General features: G+C 39.6%; 1 protein-coding gene across 3 annotated transcripts in view; it reads left to right on the top strand.

Moving 5' to 3' along the window:
* The first annotated feature begins 9,609 nt into the window (after positions 1 to 9,609).
* The window catches only part of LOC128878868 (probable nuclear hormone receptor HR38), a 99,359-nt gene continuing 86,524 nt past the window's right edge, over positions 9,610 to 22,444 (top strand). The window contains exon 1 of one of the 3 annotated variants that reach the window (XM_054127458.1): positions 9,610 to 11,098. In XM_054127458.1, coding sequence (XP_053983433.1) covers positions 10,999 to 11,098 — 100 coding nt within the window. In that variant the 5' untranslated portion in view covers positions 9,610 to 10,998. Of the gene's footprint in view, positions 11,155 to 22,444 lie in introns of all 3 variants that reach the window. The other 2 variants (XM_054127457.1, XM_054127459.1) reach the window with 2 other exon arrangements.

Raw genomic sequence — 22,444 nt, 5'->3', positions numbered from 1 at the left:
AGCGCATTATATCAGAGAAAGGTCATCCCACAACCTAATAAAAAATTACGCGCCACGCTGGTTCCGGAGCAATGTTACACGGTACAATGATCTTCAACGCGTGGCACAAAGCGTCGTCGAGTTTATTAAAGAAAATGAGTAAATAATCGGAGTTGTTCGGGTGATCGTGAAAACAAGCCGTAGGGAAAGACGCGTGTCCCTGCAGCGAGGATAAATTTCAGAGTCGCTAAATCATTTGGGAATTAACAGAAATATCATGCGATCGGTTCTTTTTTCTTTTTTTGCGGTGCCGTTGGTACGGATTTTAATATATCGTTAATAAAACCTCGCCAACGGCGGACCGTTCTTCGGCGATGCATATTCATGAACGATTGGATAACGCCCGCTTCGTTGATTTCCTTGGAGTTCTAAAAATTCAGAGTCCATCATCCAGTTCGTCACTGTGTCACTGGAGCGTGTCGAGGCAAACAACTTTTTTTCCGCCTTTTAACGTTTGCTAAAACTCATCAGCGTTTTAGCGAGACCCTCCCGTGCTTCCAGCCGTTTCGATGGTCGGTGCGACCTTCGCCCACGACGTCCCACCGGAAGATTCCAGTTCGCGGATCGATCGAACGACCTTAACCAGCGCGGACTATCCTAGATCAGTGCTCGATTCCTCGGTTGACAGACACGGGCGCTTTAAATTTCGCGAACGACTTCACAATCAAACGGGCGATCGTTATCTTTTGCCGAGGCCGCTGTAGCATTCGTTCAAAATATTACACGACCCTGAATCTTTCCCCGTGCAATTAATTTCTTTCTTCGAGTCGCTACTCTCTTGAACGCTATTATACGAAGCGGTATCCTTAACGCGTGCATCTGGAACAGTGGTAGGCAATTTTTTTGTTCAATTCTGGATCAGATACAAACATGTTTGTAGTAATAAAACACACCGAGTAGTTTCAATATTTTGTTTTTGCATCTATACGTGCTGTTTTGGAAAGTGTGACTGAGGGAGAATTAAAAGTTGTATGATTTTCTATCATGAATGAATGGTAAGTTTACTGTAAAAAAGCCAAGAATTTATTTCTATATCTAACAAATACTAATATGTCTTCTTTAAACAAAAATAACACTAAATCAACAACTGTCACACAGTTCATCGGGATGAGTCCAATTCTTGCAAATTAAACACTCAATCCATTCTTTTCTGGGCTGTGAATTGAAATATGCATCACAACAAATAATACAGTAATATTCCAAGCTCATCATCGCTTTTATTATTGTTTTTAATGATTCCCCTAGGTCCATCTGTACTTTTTCCTTTGTTTGTTATCTTTGAATAATTTCCTTGTATTTTTATTTTTTTATTTGACTCCTCTTCAGTTAACGCGCTTTTCTCCGGAGTATCAGTTATGGTAGCTGATTTTCTGACACGACTCTTCGATCTTCGCTACCTCGGTGGTGCTTTTACTAGAGGACAAACTATTTCAGGTGAATATGTTGTTATTTCTGCGTTAGTACTGAAAAGGTCACGATTAAAATCTTGAACGATGTCGGTAGAAGCTGATTGCCATACGTTTATAAATATTAGAGTTTCATAGCTGGGATTGTTTCGTTAACAACGTGACCCAAAGGGCAGGAGAAATTCGTCCCAATCAACACATACAGGGCGTTTCGTTTAAATCGGAATGGTTAAATATCTCACGAGGATAGAAAGCTTTCAAAGAAATGCTTTTGTAAAAGTTATTCGATTCAAAGGTATATTACACAAATTATATGGTGTAAATAATTTTCTTATAATTAAAGTGACGGGGGAGATGCAACAAACAAATTAATATTATTAATGCTATTACATTACAGAATTTTTTAAAGCTGTACGATCGTAGTAAAATTTGTAATGTGTTTTAAATGATATGAATTTAAATTTGTAATTATTACCATACAGAGGAAGTTTTAACGAAAGACCGGAAACTTTTGGGACAGACCGTGTATAAGAAGCTTGTCTACCGTAATGTGAATCGCAGACTCGTCGAAGTTCTTTCCACGAATTTATCCGCCGTCGCACGAAGATGTCTTTCGGTGCGGCTGAATTACTCGCCAAAGAATCGAACCGATCGAATGACCTTATCCTTCCCTCTCGACTCTTCCAGATCAGCGCTCGTTTCACAGGTGGCCGACACGACACCGCTCGACACGACACGGATACGGACACGGGAGCCTCTGTTGTCTCGTCACGTGTCGAAGCGAGCTCGTCTTACGGGTGATTAACTGGGCCGACGTCGGGCTCGTGCTAACGCCTCCGCTCTGCCACGCGTGCACCAGTCACGGTGGTTGGCGGAGGGTACGGGTGCTACTGGACGAGGAGGGAGCCGCGGGGTAGCTCGAGTGATGCATGAATGAAGGCTGCAGAGGTGGTGGAGTCGAAGACGGAAGAGAGCGGAGCGACGTCCGACAACCCTCGACACGGTGAATCGCAGTTCCGTCTCTCTTCTCTCCAGCTGTTCCCGATGTTTCCCCGCTCTTTCCAACAGGAATGGGATCAAGTCCAACGTCAACAAATCTACAGTATTTTGGACACTTAATAAATCGACAAACAGAGTTACATTCGATCTCTGAATTATATAGCTGCATAAGAAGCTTATACCTGTAAGTTTAGCATCACTTATACGCGTCGTGGGAATGCCTCGATTTTTCCTTTTTTCTTGAAATGAAGCGACTGAAATACAATGCCAAACAACATTGAAATTATAATTCAACGAGGAAACAGGATTTGTACAAATATCTATCCTTACAAATCCGTTCTATGGACAGATATACAGATTGTATAATGTACAGACATTGATACTGATCTTACCACGACCTGCCAAATGACCGTTTTCAAACTTTTGTATACAGTTCTTATATGCAATATATGAAGTATATATAATTGTTTCGTGCATTTATCAACGTAGTACCACGTCAAATATTTTTGCATTTAACCCTTTGCGCTCGAAAGGCGACTTGGAGTCACATTTTAACGCGATGCTATAACTTGAGAGTTGACTCACAGTCACCGCTAGGTTCGACGCAGTAAATCAACCAGCAATAATGTCTGTTTAGCTTTAATTTTTGTAACCTGATTTTCCAATCTCAAATTAGAGATCTCATCTTCAAAGTCAATCTAACCTTAGCATTCGTGGCAATAGAATGCTAAGAAAGCATCTCGAGTAGCTGGTAGATACTAGAAAAATATTCCTCGAGTGCAAAGAGTTAAATGAAAAATACGTCTTTAAAACTATTTGTCCGACCACGGTAGAAATAGGGGTTGAACGTTACTTTGGGACACTCAAAATTATTCACTTTTATTTACCATTTTATAGTTTTTGATGCTTAGAATTCATAAATCTAAGTTTTAACGTTAGGAATCCAACGGTTTAAAAGTTATTCGTATTTAAAGTTGAGCACTATTGGCGCATTTCGCAGGTTAATGCAACGCCATATTGGCTTCTGCCGATGCTCTGCTGGTTCAAACCTACTCAGACAGTATTTTCGTAGTATGTTTTACCATTTTAATGTCATTCTCTACCTAACAGCCAATATGGCTTCGGATTAATCAATCAAATATGACAAAAGTGCTGAACTTTATATGCGCATAACTTCCATTTTTGCGATCTAGGCATGAAAAACTATTAAATGGTACAAAAAAAAAAAAAAATGTGAATAATTTCTAGTGCCCCAAAGTTATCGTACAGATAATTCATGTAGTTTCTTTTGTAAAATGTTTGAACTGCATCCGCGAGACGTTCGATACCATCGCTACTTTTCATCCCCTGTTTGCTTCTTCCTTGTTCAATCCCTGTCGTTTGCACACCGACGTCTCTATCAGCAAACAACCCACGCGCGCGCAGAGTCGTCGAATGGCGCTGAGGATAGTGCGGTGAGGGTGACATCAGTGACGTAATTACGGTACAGAATTCCAGAAGATATATAGTTAATTGCCAATACTTCCAGACGCGTGCTTATCAGGCGAGTTCTGCGTGTGTTTAATCCCGTGTCCGTACGTCAATCTAATACGTCCATTGATAAACGAACGATGTTCAGCGTAGACGGTAGGAGGGGAAATAATCTCAAGTTCTGCGGCAATTAGGGTCCGTTTATATTGTTCAGTAATTTGTAAGGTAGCGATTTAAGTGAGGACGCAAACAATTCTCCTCGATTTGTATCGACTTCTCCAAGTGGAGAATTTATTTATTTTAACATTTTACTAATCATTAGTGGTTGGACGTACAATTTAATAATATTTTTTGTCTTCATGACATTAATGTAGTATTATCCACGCCTCCACCACCCAACGATAAGAAGTCAAACGAGAATAGAAAACGTAGGGTGCGGGATTAGTCGTGTAGCTAAAGCAGTGGACTGTGGATCCGAGGATCGTGAGTTCGAATCTCTGTGCCTTATTTTTCGTTTAGACTCCTACATTTATATTCTACAATATGTATTAGAATAATTTTCAAATTAAAATTTATATAATAATGGCAGCGTACGATGCCATCTCAATAATAGATAACAAAGTATTAGTTGTCATGACAAAAAGTCGATTAATAGACTGTCGACTAGTAAAGCATTAAGGGAGAGGAGGGGACACTCGTGTAAAAATCAAGCAGCAGTAAATTTCTAGAACAATGTTGAAAATACATATTCTTATATAATTTTCGACGGTGAATTAAATGGTGTAAAATTGAATTTTAAAAAAATGTCACATTAATTTGAAACGAATTTTGAAAAGAAAGTAATTGTACAACAAAATCTATAGCGGTATTTGTTCGATTCCTTTCAAAAAGTATGTGAAAAAATCTGCTACAGATTTCAATCATGAATAGTTACATTACGAAATTTAGAAACGATGCGAATAAAGCGTTCCTTAGATCTTTTGTCAACCTTCCTGATACCGTGGATAGGGATCACTACAGTGCGAACATCTTGCTCTTCTTCGAGTGAATATAAACAACATCGTTGGCGGAAAATTTTGCAAGGTTTAATGCGATCTGCAAGATGTAATTGCACTTTTTCCTTTTAATAACATTATGGATTATTTCTTATGTAAACTGAATCCTCCAGTCATTCTGCGTTAATACTATTAACGTACGGATACACAAAGTAATTACTTCGTAAGATATTATTCTTCGAAATAAATATGTTTAATGTTAAACAGTTTTTTCGGCATTGCGACATTAAGTAGGTCGTCTGCAAGTTCCAACCACTGCTCCGGCATTAAAATTTAAGCGAGTATTATTTTCAAATATCTCGCGAATTATTCATCTTTCGCTACATATGAATATCTGGTAATTTTCTCTACCAATTTCTGTTACGTTCATTTAGAAAGTAAATATAGATTTGTTCAGCTTTCAGATTCATCTTGCACGAGTAAAGAAATGACATCCAAACAATACCTATCGCAGAGATCCTGTACATTTTGGATACAATATATAAAAGTACACTGGTTCGTCCATTTTTCTCGGCACTTTTTATACGCGGGTTATATTTCACGCGGTCAATAATAATTTGATATATGTGGACTTTTTATTCGCCATTTTACCGTTACGTGATATCAATTTACGTGGGAGAAACAAATGTTCTGTATTTTTCGTGTATAAATAATCGCACCGCGGTAACAAAAATTTCTAATATTATTATAACATCGTATTTGTTGATTTGCGAAAAAGTAATCAAACGCTGCTATTATGTATATAATTCTTCTTAGGTGATTATACTTAACTTCTTGAGGGACGAATTTTAAATTAAAAATTTCTTACAACAATTTTTTTTATAGTTCATTTCATTCAAAGTATACCAACAATATAGAAAAACAAGGTAGTGTAATAAGTTATCAGTGCATTTAGAGAAAAATGTCAGAGAACAACGATGATTGGTTCAATACTAAATTTGTAGGCCTATGTTTTTTTTATAAGTGCAACGGTGCATGTGCAATCGATAGTTGTATTATTGTTTAGAAATGAAAATGCATAATTTCTTTTACGTAGGTTGTATCCTTTCGTCATTGTACACAAAAGAGTTTGCACCTTCGCCACGAAGAGTTTGAGCATCTTCTTCATTACAAACAATTGTTTAAAATATCTCGTGAACTATTGATTTTTTTACCACTTCATCCTAATATTAAAAAGGATTCAATATATAGACAAAAAAATATGCATTTCCATAAAAAAAAATAATACAACTATCAATTGCACATGCATCACTGCACTTATAAAAAAATCATGGTCCTACAAATATGCACTTTGGACCATTCATCTTTTTCCTTTGACATTTTTCTCGATATGTAATGCTAACAAAATTGTAGCTTTTTACACTAACTTGGTCCATCCTGTATACTGATCCACTTTAATATCGTGTATTTTTTAATTCGAAAATGTGTTGTGATCGTAAATAACGATACTTTTGCTATAAAAGCAAACGTACACATATTCGTCAGTATATACCTCTCAAGAGGTTAATATTGATCAACGGTACTTAGTGCCGGGAAATGTGCTGGGAATATGTTTGTTACAAAATTGATCATGGCGTACCGGCACATCGACTTGTCGCGTAAACATCGTTTTTTCATCGATATAATCATGCCGCGAGACTGCTCCGAGAATGTACGATAGTTCACTGTAATAATATCATCGTTTGCAATTTTACCGAGCGCAACATGGCAAGCTTTAACGCGTTAGTATCAATCGATCGTGAAATCCTTTCGTATCGATTATCCGCGTTTACCGGCTGCCGCTGCTCCATTCTGTAGCTTTAATAATAGAAATTGATTTATAAAACGACGAAGCTTTCATTAAGCTTCAGCCGGGAGCATAAAGAGAATGAAGCAACGCTGGTGTGAAATTCTTGCCACATCTTCGGAATGCATCAACGATGCTGCCTACGGGTATCCAGGAACACCTGTAACGCGAGGTTGCCTCGTTGTAACGAAAGAATAACGTTGTCTCGCAACTTACTAGGATCGTCAGGCGTAAGTCCTCGATATCGCAGAATTCCTGTTTACGACAGATTAGAAACTTTTTTATTTCTACCTCTTCTATTACAATTGGTCCAGCAGGAGTTCTAAATGATATTTCCAGGCGCACGTCCTGGATATCGTGTAATATAATTCTTTTTTTTTTTTTTTGATACGTTTACTTAAAATCGCCTCAAGAACAGAGGTTATTAGCGACTGCTGTAATTTATAAATTACATGTTACAAACTTTGATTCAGTCATTATAGTATACATTGTTGACTGTGATAAATTTTTATCAAATAAGTTGATCTCCTTACGAAACTTGATAACTTTATTTCAGCTCGCTACTTTGTTTAAATTAGACTTAAAATTATCACTTAATACTTTCATATTGAAATATGTAACAGTCCATTAGAATGTGGTAAATAGACACCCTTTATGTGAAAGATACTTTTAGCGTTATGAAAATTTGTAATCGCCCTCTCTGTGCGATGTTCTTCCACCTTCTTTGGAAAATCACCATACCGTTGCTATGAAATTTCTATAGTGTTTTATTAAATATAATCATAATCTGCGACACGAACTTATGGGATGACCTAACAATATTACTGGAGTTGGTGGTGCCTCTACTCAAAAATATTTCCAAACGCAAAATTCGACGTAATTCTGACAGGGGCGAGTCTGGACTTTTCTTTGTATGTTTACAACATGTACACAAACATAACGTTAGGAAGTGTTCCAAAGCGAGAGAACCGAAACTTTGTATTTTCCACCGATGGCAGTAGCCTGCCGGAAATGTATAAATGTCAGGGTCTTATCAGGGATTAAACTCGGATCGGTATCGGAATAAACCATACGTTTACCTTAACCTTTTCACTGTTGAATCAGTCAATGGAGTAGGAATCTTATTTTGTAATAATCATACTCAAAAATATTCGTTTGAAAAGCTGATAGCATTTTTTAATTAAAAGATAATTCTTATATATTCTCATTTACTGCTAGATTGTATCAACTACATACTGTAAGTCCCAAAAGAAATTTATTTGAATCAAGTGATAGCATGATGATTTTTTCATTCAATTGAATACACATAAACCAAAGCAATTTTTATTTGTAAGTCGATTTTAACATACAAATATGCTATCTCACTTTAATATGCCATATTTTTTTTCAATGAAAAGGTGGTCATAAGTAATTGTAATTTTGATATAAAGATACATGTCAATTTTCCTCAAAAGGTTAAAGAAATTTGTCTAAATCAAATGATACTGATCAAATGATTTTTCATTTTAGATATATACATGTGTAAAGTTTATTTATGTACAAATTTATAATGCAACATTTATTTGGAATAATTAAATTTATTATTTTATTTACATGAAATTCTCCAATAAACATAGAGGGAACGAATATTTATGGAACTCATTGCATACGCTATTTTGTTGCACCACCCTTTCCCATTATTTAGACAATGGCATTGTTTCATTTACTCAGAATTTAGCTCGTTTGTATTCCAGTGAATTGTAGTTTTCCCCGTTAAGAGAATTTTGTAGATATCGGACTAAATAAAAATCCGGTAATGAAAGGTCATCGTGGTCGTTAGTATAAAAAACAATTTTAACAATTTTCGCTGATAGAAATGCAATTGATTGGACTTTGTTTTCTGTCAAATTGTGAGCCACCCACGCATCGTAACGATTGACGTATCCGAGTCTTTCAAAATGCCTTCCAACGCTCACATGTGATATGTGGAGTATCCCTCCAATGTCTCGTGTCGTCTTATGTAGATTACTTTTAATCAGCTACGATAGCATCATTGTCAATATCACGTATTTTTTTTTGCTGTTTGAACAGCGTTATTTGCTTTCCAGAAATAAAACAGCATCGAATGGTGAAAATGCACTTTATTCATTGCATAAATTTACAATCAAATCACAAAGAAAGTCGAGTTGCAACCATAGAGATATTATAGATAGAATAGGGGAACCAGACATCTGACTGTACTAGAGCTAAAAAGACGAGGAAACTCGCGGTAACCAACCCATTTCTGTCTACCAGTGCATTGCTATATGATTTTTATGGCAATGATAAATGGTTATTGTTTATATTTTTAGTAATTACATGTATATTTTACTTTCACATTAATAAAAGCACAGAGATACACAGAATATCGCTATTTTTTTTCTCTTTCTAACAGTGGTACATTTCCATTGATATCTTCTAATATCTCTACGATTGCAACGTCACCTCTCAGGTTATGTATATTGTAATCATTTCAATCGCAAATTGAAAAACACTACGAACTTTTATTCCCCAACCCAATACGTGCAAAACTCCAACAAATACGTGAAGGATCTCACAGAATAGTCCACAACAAAAATAAAGAAGTTTATATACGTGTTACTTTCTTGACCTCGAGCATCTAAAATAAATGTACCAGCGCCCAGCTGTTAAAAGGTTAAGTACTCCAACGACCAATTATAGCGTCCAATTTGTGTCACGCGCGTAATCAATCGAACGTCACAGCAGGTTGGATCGAGGATCCTTGATAAGGATCGCGCATCAGTGATCGCGCGAGGGTGAACAAACGATGTCGTCGGGCCGGTATTTTGGTCCGTCGTCGCGCAGCACAATGTCCGCCGTGTCAGCTTCCCTCGATCTTTTTTAATCGACGGGTTCATCGATAATTCAGAAGCGAGCGTCTCCGGTGGCAGCGCGTGGCGCACAGCCCAAGAACATTCCGAGCGCGAAGATCCTACGGAAGCGGGTCAAATCAAAAGCAAAAGCAAAAACGAGAAGCACGGGAATAGAGAAGGGAGAGGCAGAAGATGGAAATAAGTCGAAAGCGGAATGGTGATACCACGACGAAGCGGGGGGACAAGGAAGAAACGCGAGAATCGCGGAGGAGAAAAGACGGATAGGTGGTTCTCGCTTCCACGAAAGACGACAGAAAAAGGAAGAAGAGGCCGAGCAACGGTGGTCCGCGTGCCGCCGTTGGGTCGGGTCGGGTTAGATTGGGTTGGGTTGCGTGGGGTTGAGATAGCCGGGCGGTGGGAGGACGGGTGATCGGTAGGTGGCATGCTGACGTCATCGTAGCAGCATCATCAGCCGCGTGGGCCAATAGGGACGCTCACTCGAGCCAGGTCCATCGATCCGCCGGCTGCTGTCGTGTGTGCGTCCCGGGTTATGACGTCCGTGAGTGACGTCATCGTTAGCGCCGTTCGCCGTTCGCCGCCGTCGCTACACACGCTACGGTTTTAATATAGCGGAGGAACGCGCGCGATCCGGACTCAGTTACGCGGCGGCCGGCCACCCGTGCGAGAGCGTGTCGCTTTCTTGTTAAACAAGTCCGGTGCTGTTTTCTTCTCTCTTCATCTATCGCTACTCTCTGTCCACTTTAACTATCTATCCTGTCGGGGTGTCCGTCAGTCTGGTGTTTCGCTACTTCCGCGTGCAGCGTAATCGGCCCGTGGAAACGCGCGTCCAGTGAGAAAACTTGGGATTACACGCGAGGAAGAAACCCGGTGGTGCAGCCAAGGACGTTTGTGTTTGAGTTTCGCGTGACCAGCGGCAGAGAGGGAGGGCTACCGCGTGGTTTCGCGTACGGGACTCCGTGCGTCTCGTACTACCTTCCCGATTGCATTCTGTTGCCCTTGATACTCCAAAGGGCCGGAGAGGAGGAGGAACTCCGGTACCTTCCGGAAACCTCGAAGTTTCGTGCTACGCTTTTCTGACTGTTTCACGAGATATCATAGTTTTCACGAGAGAAAAGGAAAGGAAGATCGTCTGAAGACTTCGAATCTCGTGCTAAGTTTTCGACCGTTTCCTGTTGTCCTCGGTTCTCCAAAAGAAAAAGAGGACGAAACCGATACCAAACGCGTAGATCGAGTCGCAAGGTCAGCCGATCCGTACAGAAGTTCGACACCGTTCGATATAGGGAGACGTGCACTCCGAAAACTGAAAGAATGATGTCGATAACGGAGGAACGATAAATTAGAAGTTGACGAGTTACTGATCAAGAGTCTGCATGCGAGTGCCCAAGGCAGAACTGTTCGGGCTCCTTGATGGAGCGCTGACCTCCGAAGACGTCAGGAAGGCCTCTTCTAGCCCTACGACGTCTCACACAGGTCGGTGATAACACGTGTGTCGTCGTCGCTTCTGTTTCTGTTTCCATGTGCTGTGGGTGAGTTGTGTGTGTGCCCTTCGGGGTGGATCGTAGAGCACGTACGTTTCTTGTCCCGCTTCGCAATCATTTTTGCTCCGCGTCGATAACGATACAGTCGAGGAATTCCACGTACCGCTGACTGGCGCAGCCGGTGTTTACGTAGCCGTGAGAATTATCGACTGGACGAGCTTTCGTCGACGCGGTTTCATCCCCTTTCACTTTCACTCGTCGTTCATCATCTCGTCCACCTTGTTCGCGGGCACGCATCGAATCTCCGTCACTGAAAGACTCCTTAGAAACTGTCGCTAGAACGAATAACCATCGAGGATCGTTCTCGACAACCAATTCTGATCACGGACTACCGACCGGCATCAGGAATCCTAACTATCGATTTCTGCGGTCCTGACGAGTCTCGCGCCAAATCGCGACACTTCAGATCCGCCACGTGTAAGTTTTTCTAATCGGTTCTCCGTCTAGGTGAGAAACCAGAGATGAGCGAAATTTTCATGTGAATAAAAAGTTCCCGGTAACGAAAGCCTTCGTGCTTGGTGAATGATATACGGTCCGAGAACTTTAACGCGTTCACAGTCCATGGCCCGTATACGGGTCACAGCGCTATCGGGATTCGTCGCCGAGAAGCCGGTCGGTGAACGTCTTAAGTACGCGATTCTTGATGAAAGATCGATAACTTTTGAAACTCTTACTATGTTTCGCGTTAAGCGAATCGAGCTTATCCGATAGAACCGACGCGGTTTATCGTTGTAGTAAGATTCTTGCCATGTCTGCGTGAAAGGCGCACCAGGGCAGGAAGCGAAAGGGAAGAAAAGAGCGCTAGATCGTTCCGTGGGATGGTCGCGATCGCCGCGGCCATCGATCGTCCGCGATCGGACATTTGAAGAGACACGTCGGGATAGCCAGGGCACCGTGTGATCCGACTGGTTGGTGAATGAGACGAGCAAAAACGAGGCGCGAGTGTGCTGATCGTACGTGCGATGCGTACCGTCGAGGATACGGCCACGGAAGCAGCCGCTGCCGGCGCCGCGACCACCCACCAGCGTGCTACGACCGGCAGGCATCTACTCGTCGATCACAATCACGAACGCGATCACGATCAACGAGATCGATCGACGACGATCCATCTGCCGACTACACCGTACCACCAGGTCACCATCGCTGCGGACACCAACAACAACCATGACCATCATCGGAACCTCGAGCATCACGCGACTCAACGTCACGATCATTGGAACAAGTGTAAGTCAGTCATACGAAAAACAAAAACAAATTAAACAAAAAAAAAAAGCAAAGACCTTGGGACCGTCTCGCATATTTTGTCATCGTGTAAGGAAGGATTGCACACGGTCGTTGATGGCTGTCAGGTTGTGGTTAAAGGTGGTGGTTGGTGGTGATGGTGGTGGTGACGGTCGGATCGTTGGCGATATAATGACGATGGAGATGGATCGAATTTTAATTTTGGTGGCTCGAACGATACGTTTCTCTATTTCGTCGGATGTGCGGTGGTATCGAGTAGACTCGCCGCGGTGCGAGTTTTTGATCGATCGAGTATCGTTGCTGCGACCGAAAGGCGCCGGAGGCGGAGATTTTGAGTGCAAAATGGCGGAGCATTTTAAAATAGCACGAAAACGAGCTGCTAGCCGAATAACGTTCCGAGTAATTATGACATTTAAATTATGATCAGCCATTTATTATTCGTGTACAACATTTACGATCAACCGCTCGTGGTTATCTTCGAAAGTATCGCTATAGCATAATTTACAAGAGTCAAATTTATATATCACGCACCGAAGAACTACGGGAGAAAATAAATCCTTTACTTGGATAAATTGAAATATAAACTGATAGATATTTGCAAAGTGAAATAATGTGGCGATGCACTCTGATATTTTGCCATATCATTATACTTTCTAAGTAATTTTAATTCCATATTTTGACTTACCTGAATGCTGTTTCCATTAAATTGGTTCATTTGGTCTAAACTTTCTTTCTTCCTATTTAACCTCAACGTTTACGTCATTGATTTTGACGTTCCTCGAAAGAATACTATTCACAGAATTAAATTAAATTCCCAGAATAAAATAAGAGATTCTACTATAAACTACTTTGATCCATCTTAGAATATTCGTTTATTTCTGAGAATAACTTATTCTTAAAGGGGATCGTCACCAATGGTTAAAAAATAAAAAACGTTAAGGTTTAATATTAAGAAATTCAGTTCAATCCCAATATATGATATTACTTTGTATGTTACATTCCGCCACTCATGAAAATCAGAAGTTCAAGAGAAGATTAACCCATATCTATAGTTACGGAGACAACTACAAGAGTTTGGTCGAAAACCTTAAATACGACTAACAAATGGCTCGTTACAATTACGTCTGATATCATGCAGTATCCAATTCAATCCAGCAATTTTCATTCTTCATTCGAATTATAATTTTTATTTCCTGACAAATTTTATTTTACGTTATTCTTGTAACTGTTGACTGCTGCTGCATTACTTTGTCTCGCGTCTTTGATCCCGCCGTAACTTGTCCGTCTTCGTTCTATCAACAATAATTACAGAGACCTTTAAACAGTTCTTCGAACGGGCAAAAGACTCAAAGACAATAGCGTGCGCGACTTCGTCGCGTGCGTTCTCGCTGGATAACGAAAAAGGTTAATGGGCATGGCATTAAAGCAGAAAGAGCGAGCAAAAAGCGAAGATGAGGTGCGAACGATAGAGCGAAGGGACGATTTCTCCCCGCTCGACGTTTCACCTTATCCAATCGATTTGAGCCGCGAAAAGGATGTAAAGGTTGTGGCTCTGCGATTGGCTACGAGCTAGCTTTGAACGCAACGATTTATATATAGCGGTTCTTACAAAAATTGCGATCGTAACCGACTCTCGTTTATCGCAATTCCTATCACTTTCGACGTTCTCCGTTCCATGGGCCGATTAAACACCATTCTCACTCATTCGATAACTATTCCATCGATCGCCACCATCATCGTTATCGTAACTATCGAACGTTTACATCTGACTCTTCTAAAGAGAAAGGTAATTCATTTTTTGGCGTATTTAATGCAAAAATTACGTATACCTTTGTTCCATGAGGCATTTCATTATCGATTGCTCTCATTCAATGACAATTCCATCGATCGCCACCATCATCGTTATCATACCCATCAAACGTTTGCGTCTGCTCTTCTAAAGAGACGTAGTTCACTTTTTGACGCATGTAATTCACAAATCAAACATGCCTTATCCCAAGAAACGATTCGCAAGATCTTTCTCCTCCCAGAATGTTTCCGATTGATAAGACAAGTACACCTAACAAAATTCGTGAACTGATTTCTTAACGGTCTTGATTTTCAAAACAATTGTAAATTAACCGGGTACTAGTTTCCTTGGTAGCGACAACAGTTCATATAACTTCTATTCAAGGGAATAAGCACGGAATACAAGATGCGGAATCGTTGATGCATCGGCGACGTTAACGCTAGCCCGAAAATAAAACGTCAAAATCAACGTGAAAATTAAAGTAGGCATTCTCGGTCGGATTCGCCACGGCCGTGGTGGCATTTTCAATTATTCATCCGCGCCAATTTCTTTGGACCCAGCGACAGATTCCATATTCGAGCACGGTAGCGCGGTTTCGATCGGGAATGGCCCGTCCCGATAGGACTCTTTACAGGTGTAATCGGCACGTTAAGGTAAATATAGTCTGGCAGTCGGCCGAGTGCAAGACAGGCGATTCTTTTCCGCGTGCATAGTTGGCCCGCACGAGACCTGCCCGCTCAGGAAAGAAGAGAGCACGAGAGAACGAACAAATATAACCGTGCTGTCGGAGAGCGAGGTGCAGGTGCGGTCACCGGTTCTGCAGCGTTGCGGCGGGGAAGCCTGCGCTCGAATTGCGAAAACCGATTGTCAGGTTCGCGAGAGTAACGGCCGTGACAATGGTAAATCAACGGGCTTATGACTTCCGCGCGTTAAACAGCCACGGGGTCCCACCGGTCGTGTCGCGTCGGTGCCCCGTTAAGTCGCGGCGTTTTCGCTATCGATGGCCGATCGGCTGTCACTCTGACCGTTACGTGGGCACGTGATTGCGATATACGCCGGTTTCGGGCGCGGGGAGACAAACGAGAATATGCGTTCGACGACTGGACGGGAAGGAAAGGGGTAGGAGCCGATGCAAAGATATCGGGCGCGGGATCTGAACGGTTCCGAGCTGGCCACTCGATATGCGTCGCGGAGAGGGGACGTTTTCTTAAAAGTTAGTATTTCAAAAATAGGGGATAGCGGGGTCAATTGAAACATGGGTTAATAGAAACAAGAAAAATTTCTTAAAAATGGTTAATGGAAGGGACAGAGTTTCGAGGAGAAAGGGGGCCAGTAGTCGTGTTTAAACCTGTCACTTTCTATATATCACTTATTTGTCTACTTGGAATGCTTTTATTCGAGCATATTACTTTTTTTAACGCGAAAAGTAAGTTTCCTAAATGTTTTTATTTTGTTTAATTCAAAACTGTTGTTCCATGTTGTTCCGTTTTCTATTTAATTTACCTTATTGTAACTATGAATATCCTAGTTGCTTTTAGAATGTTAACTACCTACTTACAACATTTATTTTTTACCTATAAAATTAAACATTTTCAATAATGTGATTGGGTCAGTTGAGACAACTGTTCCGTAGTCGATTGAAATATTTTTCACTTGACCACTATAGATTTTTTCTATCTTGTTTCATTTTTAATGATCTTAGTGAAACTAATTTTGTTTAGTATATATTGTAATTGTTTATTAGCTCGATTATATTGCACAGTTGATTAATATCGATTAGATCTAAACAAATTCATTTAACCCATTCATATATGTATAAATATTGTCTTTCTGAAATTATTTGTCCAGTAGCACTGAATGTTCTCTCAGATTCAACAGATCCTGTCGGTATACAAAAATACTTGGAACACAATTCACAAATCGTAGGCAGTTCGTCATTGTCATTGGTCTAAAAAAATGAGCTTAAAGAATGAAATTAATTCACCGAAAGTAGATTTTATTAATGTTACCAATTATAATACCTTCCAATGTGTTACCATCTCGTAGTGCATTACATTCCTCTAAATATTGCTGTTTATTAATTAACTAGCTGCGCCCCGCGGTTTCATCCGCGTGGAATATTATTCCTATTCCATATCACATTCGTGATTGTATTGTTCGCTCGCTTAGGTGCAATGATTATTGTAGCGTTTATGTAAATATTTAGTTAGGTACTTCGTAACAGCTGAACGCATTTAACTGGGTGTAATGTAGAGATAGATTTTTGAATGTAAACGTGAATGCACGAATTCAGTCGTGCGATGAATGACCCATAATTCATTTCTCTCGAAATTATTTTCATTTTCCATTATCTCCTAAATTATGCGACCAAATAACATGCTGTAAGGGCAAATTTTATCTTCGTGAAATGTTCCAGATGGTAAAATGATTCTTTCTTATAAAGATTGATATATTGTACCTAAAAAGTACCCATGAAGTTCACCTTATAATGTTCAATTCATTTCGAAACGTTATTGTGGTTTAAATATAAAAGCTAGGTGTATTGTGTCGGTGTTCAGCGTACGTCGATAAAACAGCCAAGCATCGCTTTTCTTCCGACATGATTTACAAATTTTGAGATTTCAAATTGAAAACGTATTTTTATCATACTAAGACATAGCCTATGTTACTCAGGGATAGTGTACATAAGCCTATCAGAACAGACAGACACACAGACAAACATTTTGCAAAAACGTGTTTGAATTTTAGCAAGATGTGAAAAGTCAGATACGAGCTTAAAAAAAAACATTATTTCGAAATCACAGACAGACACTTTAATTTCATTTATATGTATAGATTATAATATGCTTCGATTTCGATCGTGTTACCTATACTACTGCAAATTGTCATATTCATAACTACAACAGCGTTTCCGACAGTGCAAAACCATCGGTAGTCTCGATAGTACTATTGATAGTCCTCCACCACTACTCTCGTAATCTTTTAAAAGCCTCCATGTAATAGCGCGGTGGACGTTTCACGGCGCAAGTAGTTAGCCGCAATCAAACTCAGACATTAGCGGGACGTGCATAGAGTCAGCCGTCTGAGCTGGCACGTCTGTAACTACTTAATTCTTTTTAAACGCTCGGCGCACCGCGCGCGGCATTCCTCTGCCCGAGCGGCATGCGCAATCGGTGATAAAATCTTCCCCATTATTGCGCGAAATAATGAAGTATAATGCATTTTATTACGAACAATTATCTTACCATTAACAGGGAATGTAAGATGTGGGTCACGATGTTCACGAAGTAACAAGGTAATATTGACCGATGCGCAACATTAGATCGCTTTGATTTATAGATACCTTGCATACAGAATTGACCCCACGTTTGCGAGTTATTTGCACTAAAGCAGTGAATTGGATCAACTATCTTTCTTTTGTTGGGTATTTAAAGTTTTTATCGACTTTATTAGATTTTTTACGAGAACGTCGAGACGTAAATGGTTACGAGATATGATGCAGAAAGAGTATCACAGCTAAATTCTCCATGAAGTGCATTTTATAATATTCTAGAATAAAAGGTTTCATAAAAAAACCTACGGTTTCTTAAATATTTATTCAACCGGGGATGAACGTTTCGTAATTGGAACTGGTACAAACTTTGTTCTTTTTAACTTTTATTAAGTCTTCCTCATTCGAGATTAACGCAAACATTTTTTGACAAGAGTTATATTTCAATCAACTACGTTCGAGATAAATATCGATATTTTTCGACAGAAGCTACTTATAGATTTCATTTTTTATATTTATTCTAAAATATTGAGATAGCAGCCGTATTTTCGGCGATTTGAATGGTAACACCGTCTTTTCAAATGCCTGATAAACGTCAGACAGACAAAAATATCCTCAGCTGGTCTTCTTTGTACACTGTAGACGAGATTCGCAGTGGGAATTGTTTTCAAGATGTATTCTCGCGAACGAAACTCGCGTTACAATCTATCGTTGTTAGTTCATAAAATGCGTGTCGGACATTCGTACGACGAAACGACATTTCTAAGTGGGCGAGGGAGTCGAAGTCGTTCGTCGAATCGTAAAATTGAATAGTATTTTGACGGCAAGTGCCCGTGGGACGGGCAGCGCTTCCTAGAGGCCAATTGCATTGTTTTGCTGGGCAAACTAAATATACGTACGAGGCGGGCGATCCGCGGCTGCTTGGCCGGGGCACAGAGGCGGCTAAAGAAACGACGAAGACGACCGTGCATCACGTGCCGTTACACTTTTCACGTTTTCGGCGTGCTAGAACGATGAACGACCGACGATTCATCGCGTCCACATCGCGACGTCTCGTCTAACAACGTACACACGGCTATGCAAATTCTGTTGTCAACAATCTTACCTAACACAAAAAATATCTGCGATAGTGTGCAAAAGTCTTGGGGCCACTATGTGAAGCTTAGATTACATTTAAATAAATCTATGTTGAAAAAATAGATATGATGTCTGTTTGTTATTGTGCTGTGTGTATAATATACATAAATTAAGAATACGTAATGTGTAATATAGTAGAAGAAAATATCGGTGAAATAAATTATATAAGCTACATCAAAATTTGTACATTTTCTTCAGCGATAGAAATGTAAATGGTACTTTGCAAAGTACTATATATACTATATATATACTATACTATACACACACACATATATATATATATATATATATATATATATATATATATATATATATATATATATAATGTTGTGCGTTACTATATATATATATGTATAGTAAAACTGTAACTTAAATATTTAACCTTCAGCAACAATGTATTCTGTAATATGCATTATATATTATGTATTATGTATGTATTATTCATATAATATATGATGCATATTACAGAATACATTGTTGCTGAAGGTCTCTATATATTAATCTATATATTAAGTATGAGTAATATATATATAAAATTTTTTTAATGCAACTAGAACTTCTATGTAGAGATTATTTTTCTATATGAATAATACATACATAATACATAATATATAATGCATATTACAGAATACATTGTTGCTGAAGGTTAAATATTTAAGTTACAGTTTTTGAAATATAATCGCAAGAGGTTCCACACTAGGCTTTTTTGAGAAGGATGCTTGTTGTTAAGGGAAGATATTTCAATTTCTGTAATTCTGTTATAAATTTATCTTGAATGTTTTTCTCTGAAAGCTGAAACGACTTTCATATAATTTTGTAATTATTTCGCATGGAATGTTTCGCCATTCGGTTCATAATACCTCAAACAGTCCATCTGCATTTTTTGCCTCTCTTTCTCTTTGTGCTCGTTCGAAATAAGCACAGACACGTTTAATAACATTTTACCCAGGATTTTCAACTAGCCAACTCATAACTCTTTGTATTTCATTCTCCTTTAAATCATTTATTTACAATTCTATCATATGTATATGTAATATTCTAGTATATATAAAGCATAATATCAAATATACATATTTATTCTATTATCATAGATTTATTTAAGAGCAATGCAAGCTTCAGATGGTGGTCTAAGATTTTTGCACAATACATTCGTACCTTCCGCAATTTCATGAATTTTTATTTGAAATTTTGCACAATTCTTCTCCAAGGATTGCACTTTAATAACGCTTATGTACTCGTACCTTCCACGACCCGATTGGAATCGACTTTTAGCAAACGTAATCCTAAGAGTGTCGATGTCGAGGCTTCGAATCGAAGAGCCGATGACAGGTTGCTGCTCGATCGCGGTGTTGCGTTTTTCATGAAGTTGCGGTTTCGCGTGGGCGGAAATAGCCCGTTGTTTCCGTGGAGAGACACGCGATCAGAAAATTGAGCGGGGACCACCGCCACGGCCGAAGGAACGGGGATGGAAAGACGCAGCGTGGTGTAGGAGGTTGTTTCATATTGCATAAATGCTATACCGCTTCTTCAATTATTCACAGATGCCCGCGTCGTAATTCCAGCGACAAAACTTTCGTCGAAACGCAACGTTTACGGGAGGAACGCGTGTTCCGAGCCATTTGCCTGGAATACGACGAGGATTCCTGCTGCAATCACGATTAATTGTAAACCGCTGCTTGTCGATACACGTCGATCGATCGCGGCGGCAATGTTGTGCGTTGCGTAACGTCGAAATTGCTTGCCATACGAAGGAGCGTTCTGAAAATTGATCCAAGCGACGTACAGTCGATGGGATGAATTGCACGAAATGATGAAAATTCATTCGTAATTAAAGATCCCAGGACCACGTAGAAACGAACATTAACTAAGGGTTGATTCTATATCATTTTAATGGTGATACGTCTTTTATAAATTAATATAAATAGAAAGTATACGTGACGAAATACTCAAGAAAATAGTTTGCAGAATTCCATTATTTATAAAATAAATTCATTTAGACATTCATTTAAGAGTGTATGTCATAGCTGCACCCAGTGAGTGCTTCGACCAAACGAGTACTCTTGTCTCTAACTGTAAGCGCTCAGACCGAAAAGGGTTAATATCACATCTGTCGCCGTAGCGGCGTCTGTGGAGTCGCGGTATAAAATATGCGTATCGGTATAGAAACACCTATCAAATGTAAAGGACTAAACATGAACAAAAACGTTGAATGGGTTTATCAATTCATCCCGCACTGCGTTTGGAACCGCAACCATTTGGTCTGCCGCTGGGACCGAAAACGTGATCGCGCGTGGGCAGAGAACTCGCGTAGAACCGCGAGAGATTACTCGAGCCGCGTAATGAGATTGTGACTCGCGCATAATGACTCTGGAATCGATAAGTGACGTTGATGCATATGAACGCGCGTGCCAGCGGTGAAAGGGTCAGTAGTCAGACGGTGGCGCTATAAATACCGGGAGGACTTAATTCGTCGTGTTTCAACACGGTTGATTAGCACGAGATCTATCGATCGATTTGATTTTGAAGGAACAGAGAACGACGGCGGAGGGGAAAATAAAGAAAGAGAACGAGCCGCGTACGCGATGCATGCTACGTCTGCGACTCACATGCTCCAGAGGCTTATGGTAATTCGGGCGAACCGAGTAAAAATGTGTAACGCGGCCGGCTGACGCACGGCCTTGTTTCACCTGAAATAGATTTCACCCGCGGAAACGTATTCCACGCGTGTGTTTTGACACGCCATTGGCTATAATTTCACTTCGCACGCGTCTGTGCGCCGTCGATCGATCCCCACGTAAAATGAATCGATCGATACCGGATAATCGGTTCTTTCGACCTGTTTCTAGACCAAAAACGTGCTTACGATAGGTATAGATGGATTTTTTTTATCTTTGAGGTTCTTGCGTCAAAGCCTTCGATTCACCTGTTCAGTTTATTTCTGTCCTTAGTTGCTCCTTCAGAAGTGATTTATATTTCGTCCAATTAGTTGAATATATCAAGGCACTTAATTAGTATTTTATTCCTCTCTGTTATTAAAAATATCGCATTTCATTTCGGCACATTTCTGAATAAAAAATGATTTTTCGTCTTTGTTGCCTTATCTCTAAGGTCCTTGGATCAAAGTTCTCGATTCACGTGGTTAGTTTACCTATGACCCTCAGTTACTTGTACTTGGTATTTGTACTTCAGAAGGGAACTATGTTTAGTTCAATTAATTAAATATATGGTGAATATGTTGAAGCACTTAACTAATGTTATATTCTCCTTTGATATTTAATTAATTAAATATACAGGGTGGAGCCGAACGGGGGGTACAGGAGAGCAGAGGGTGATACTACATGTAAAAATAAGTCGAAAAAAAGGAATAACACTTTTTCGTGTGACGCTACTTTTTTCTTCTTCTAGGATAGGAATAAATGGATTCTTTCATTCTGTTGCCTTATCTCGGAGGTTCTTACGCCAAAGTCTTCGATTCATCTGCTTAGTTTACTCATGTTTAATCAATACATTCTTGTGCTTTAGAAGTGAACCCATTCACTGCCAGGCAAATTTAAAGTATTTTGCCTTGGACACCAAGATTTAGTAGATGTGTGCAATCTAGGTTATTATTTTGATAATAAAAAGTGATATTAAATTTGTACATATTCGTACGTATTGTTGTAAATATTTCTACTCCCTATATCTATTAGCCTCTTGAGGAATAAACTTTAAATGGTGAATGAATATTCGCCATTTAAAATAGAACAAATGTCCTATATGTTTGGTAATGGGCTTCAGGTATAACCAGATCATCTGGTTTAAAAAGAGCATTATTGATTTAGTTTCATAAATATTATCAA

Source organism: Hylaeus volcanicus, chromosome 6 (genome assembly GCF_026283585.1).
Source record: "Hylaeus volcanicus isolate JK05 chromosome 6, UHH_iyHylVolc1.0_haploid, whole genome shotgun sequence".
Taxonomy (NCBI): Eukaryota; Metazoa; Arthropoda; class Insecta; order Hymenoptera; family Colletidae; genus Hylaeus; species Hylaeus volcanicus.
Note: the sequence above shows the minus strand (reverse complement) of the source record. Positions and strands in the feature narration are given on the sequence as shown.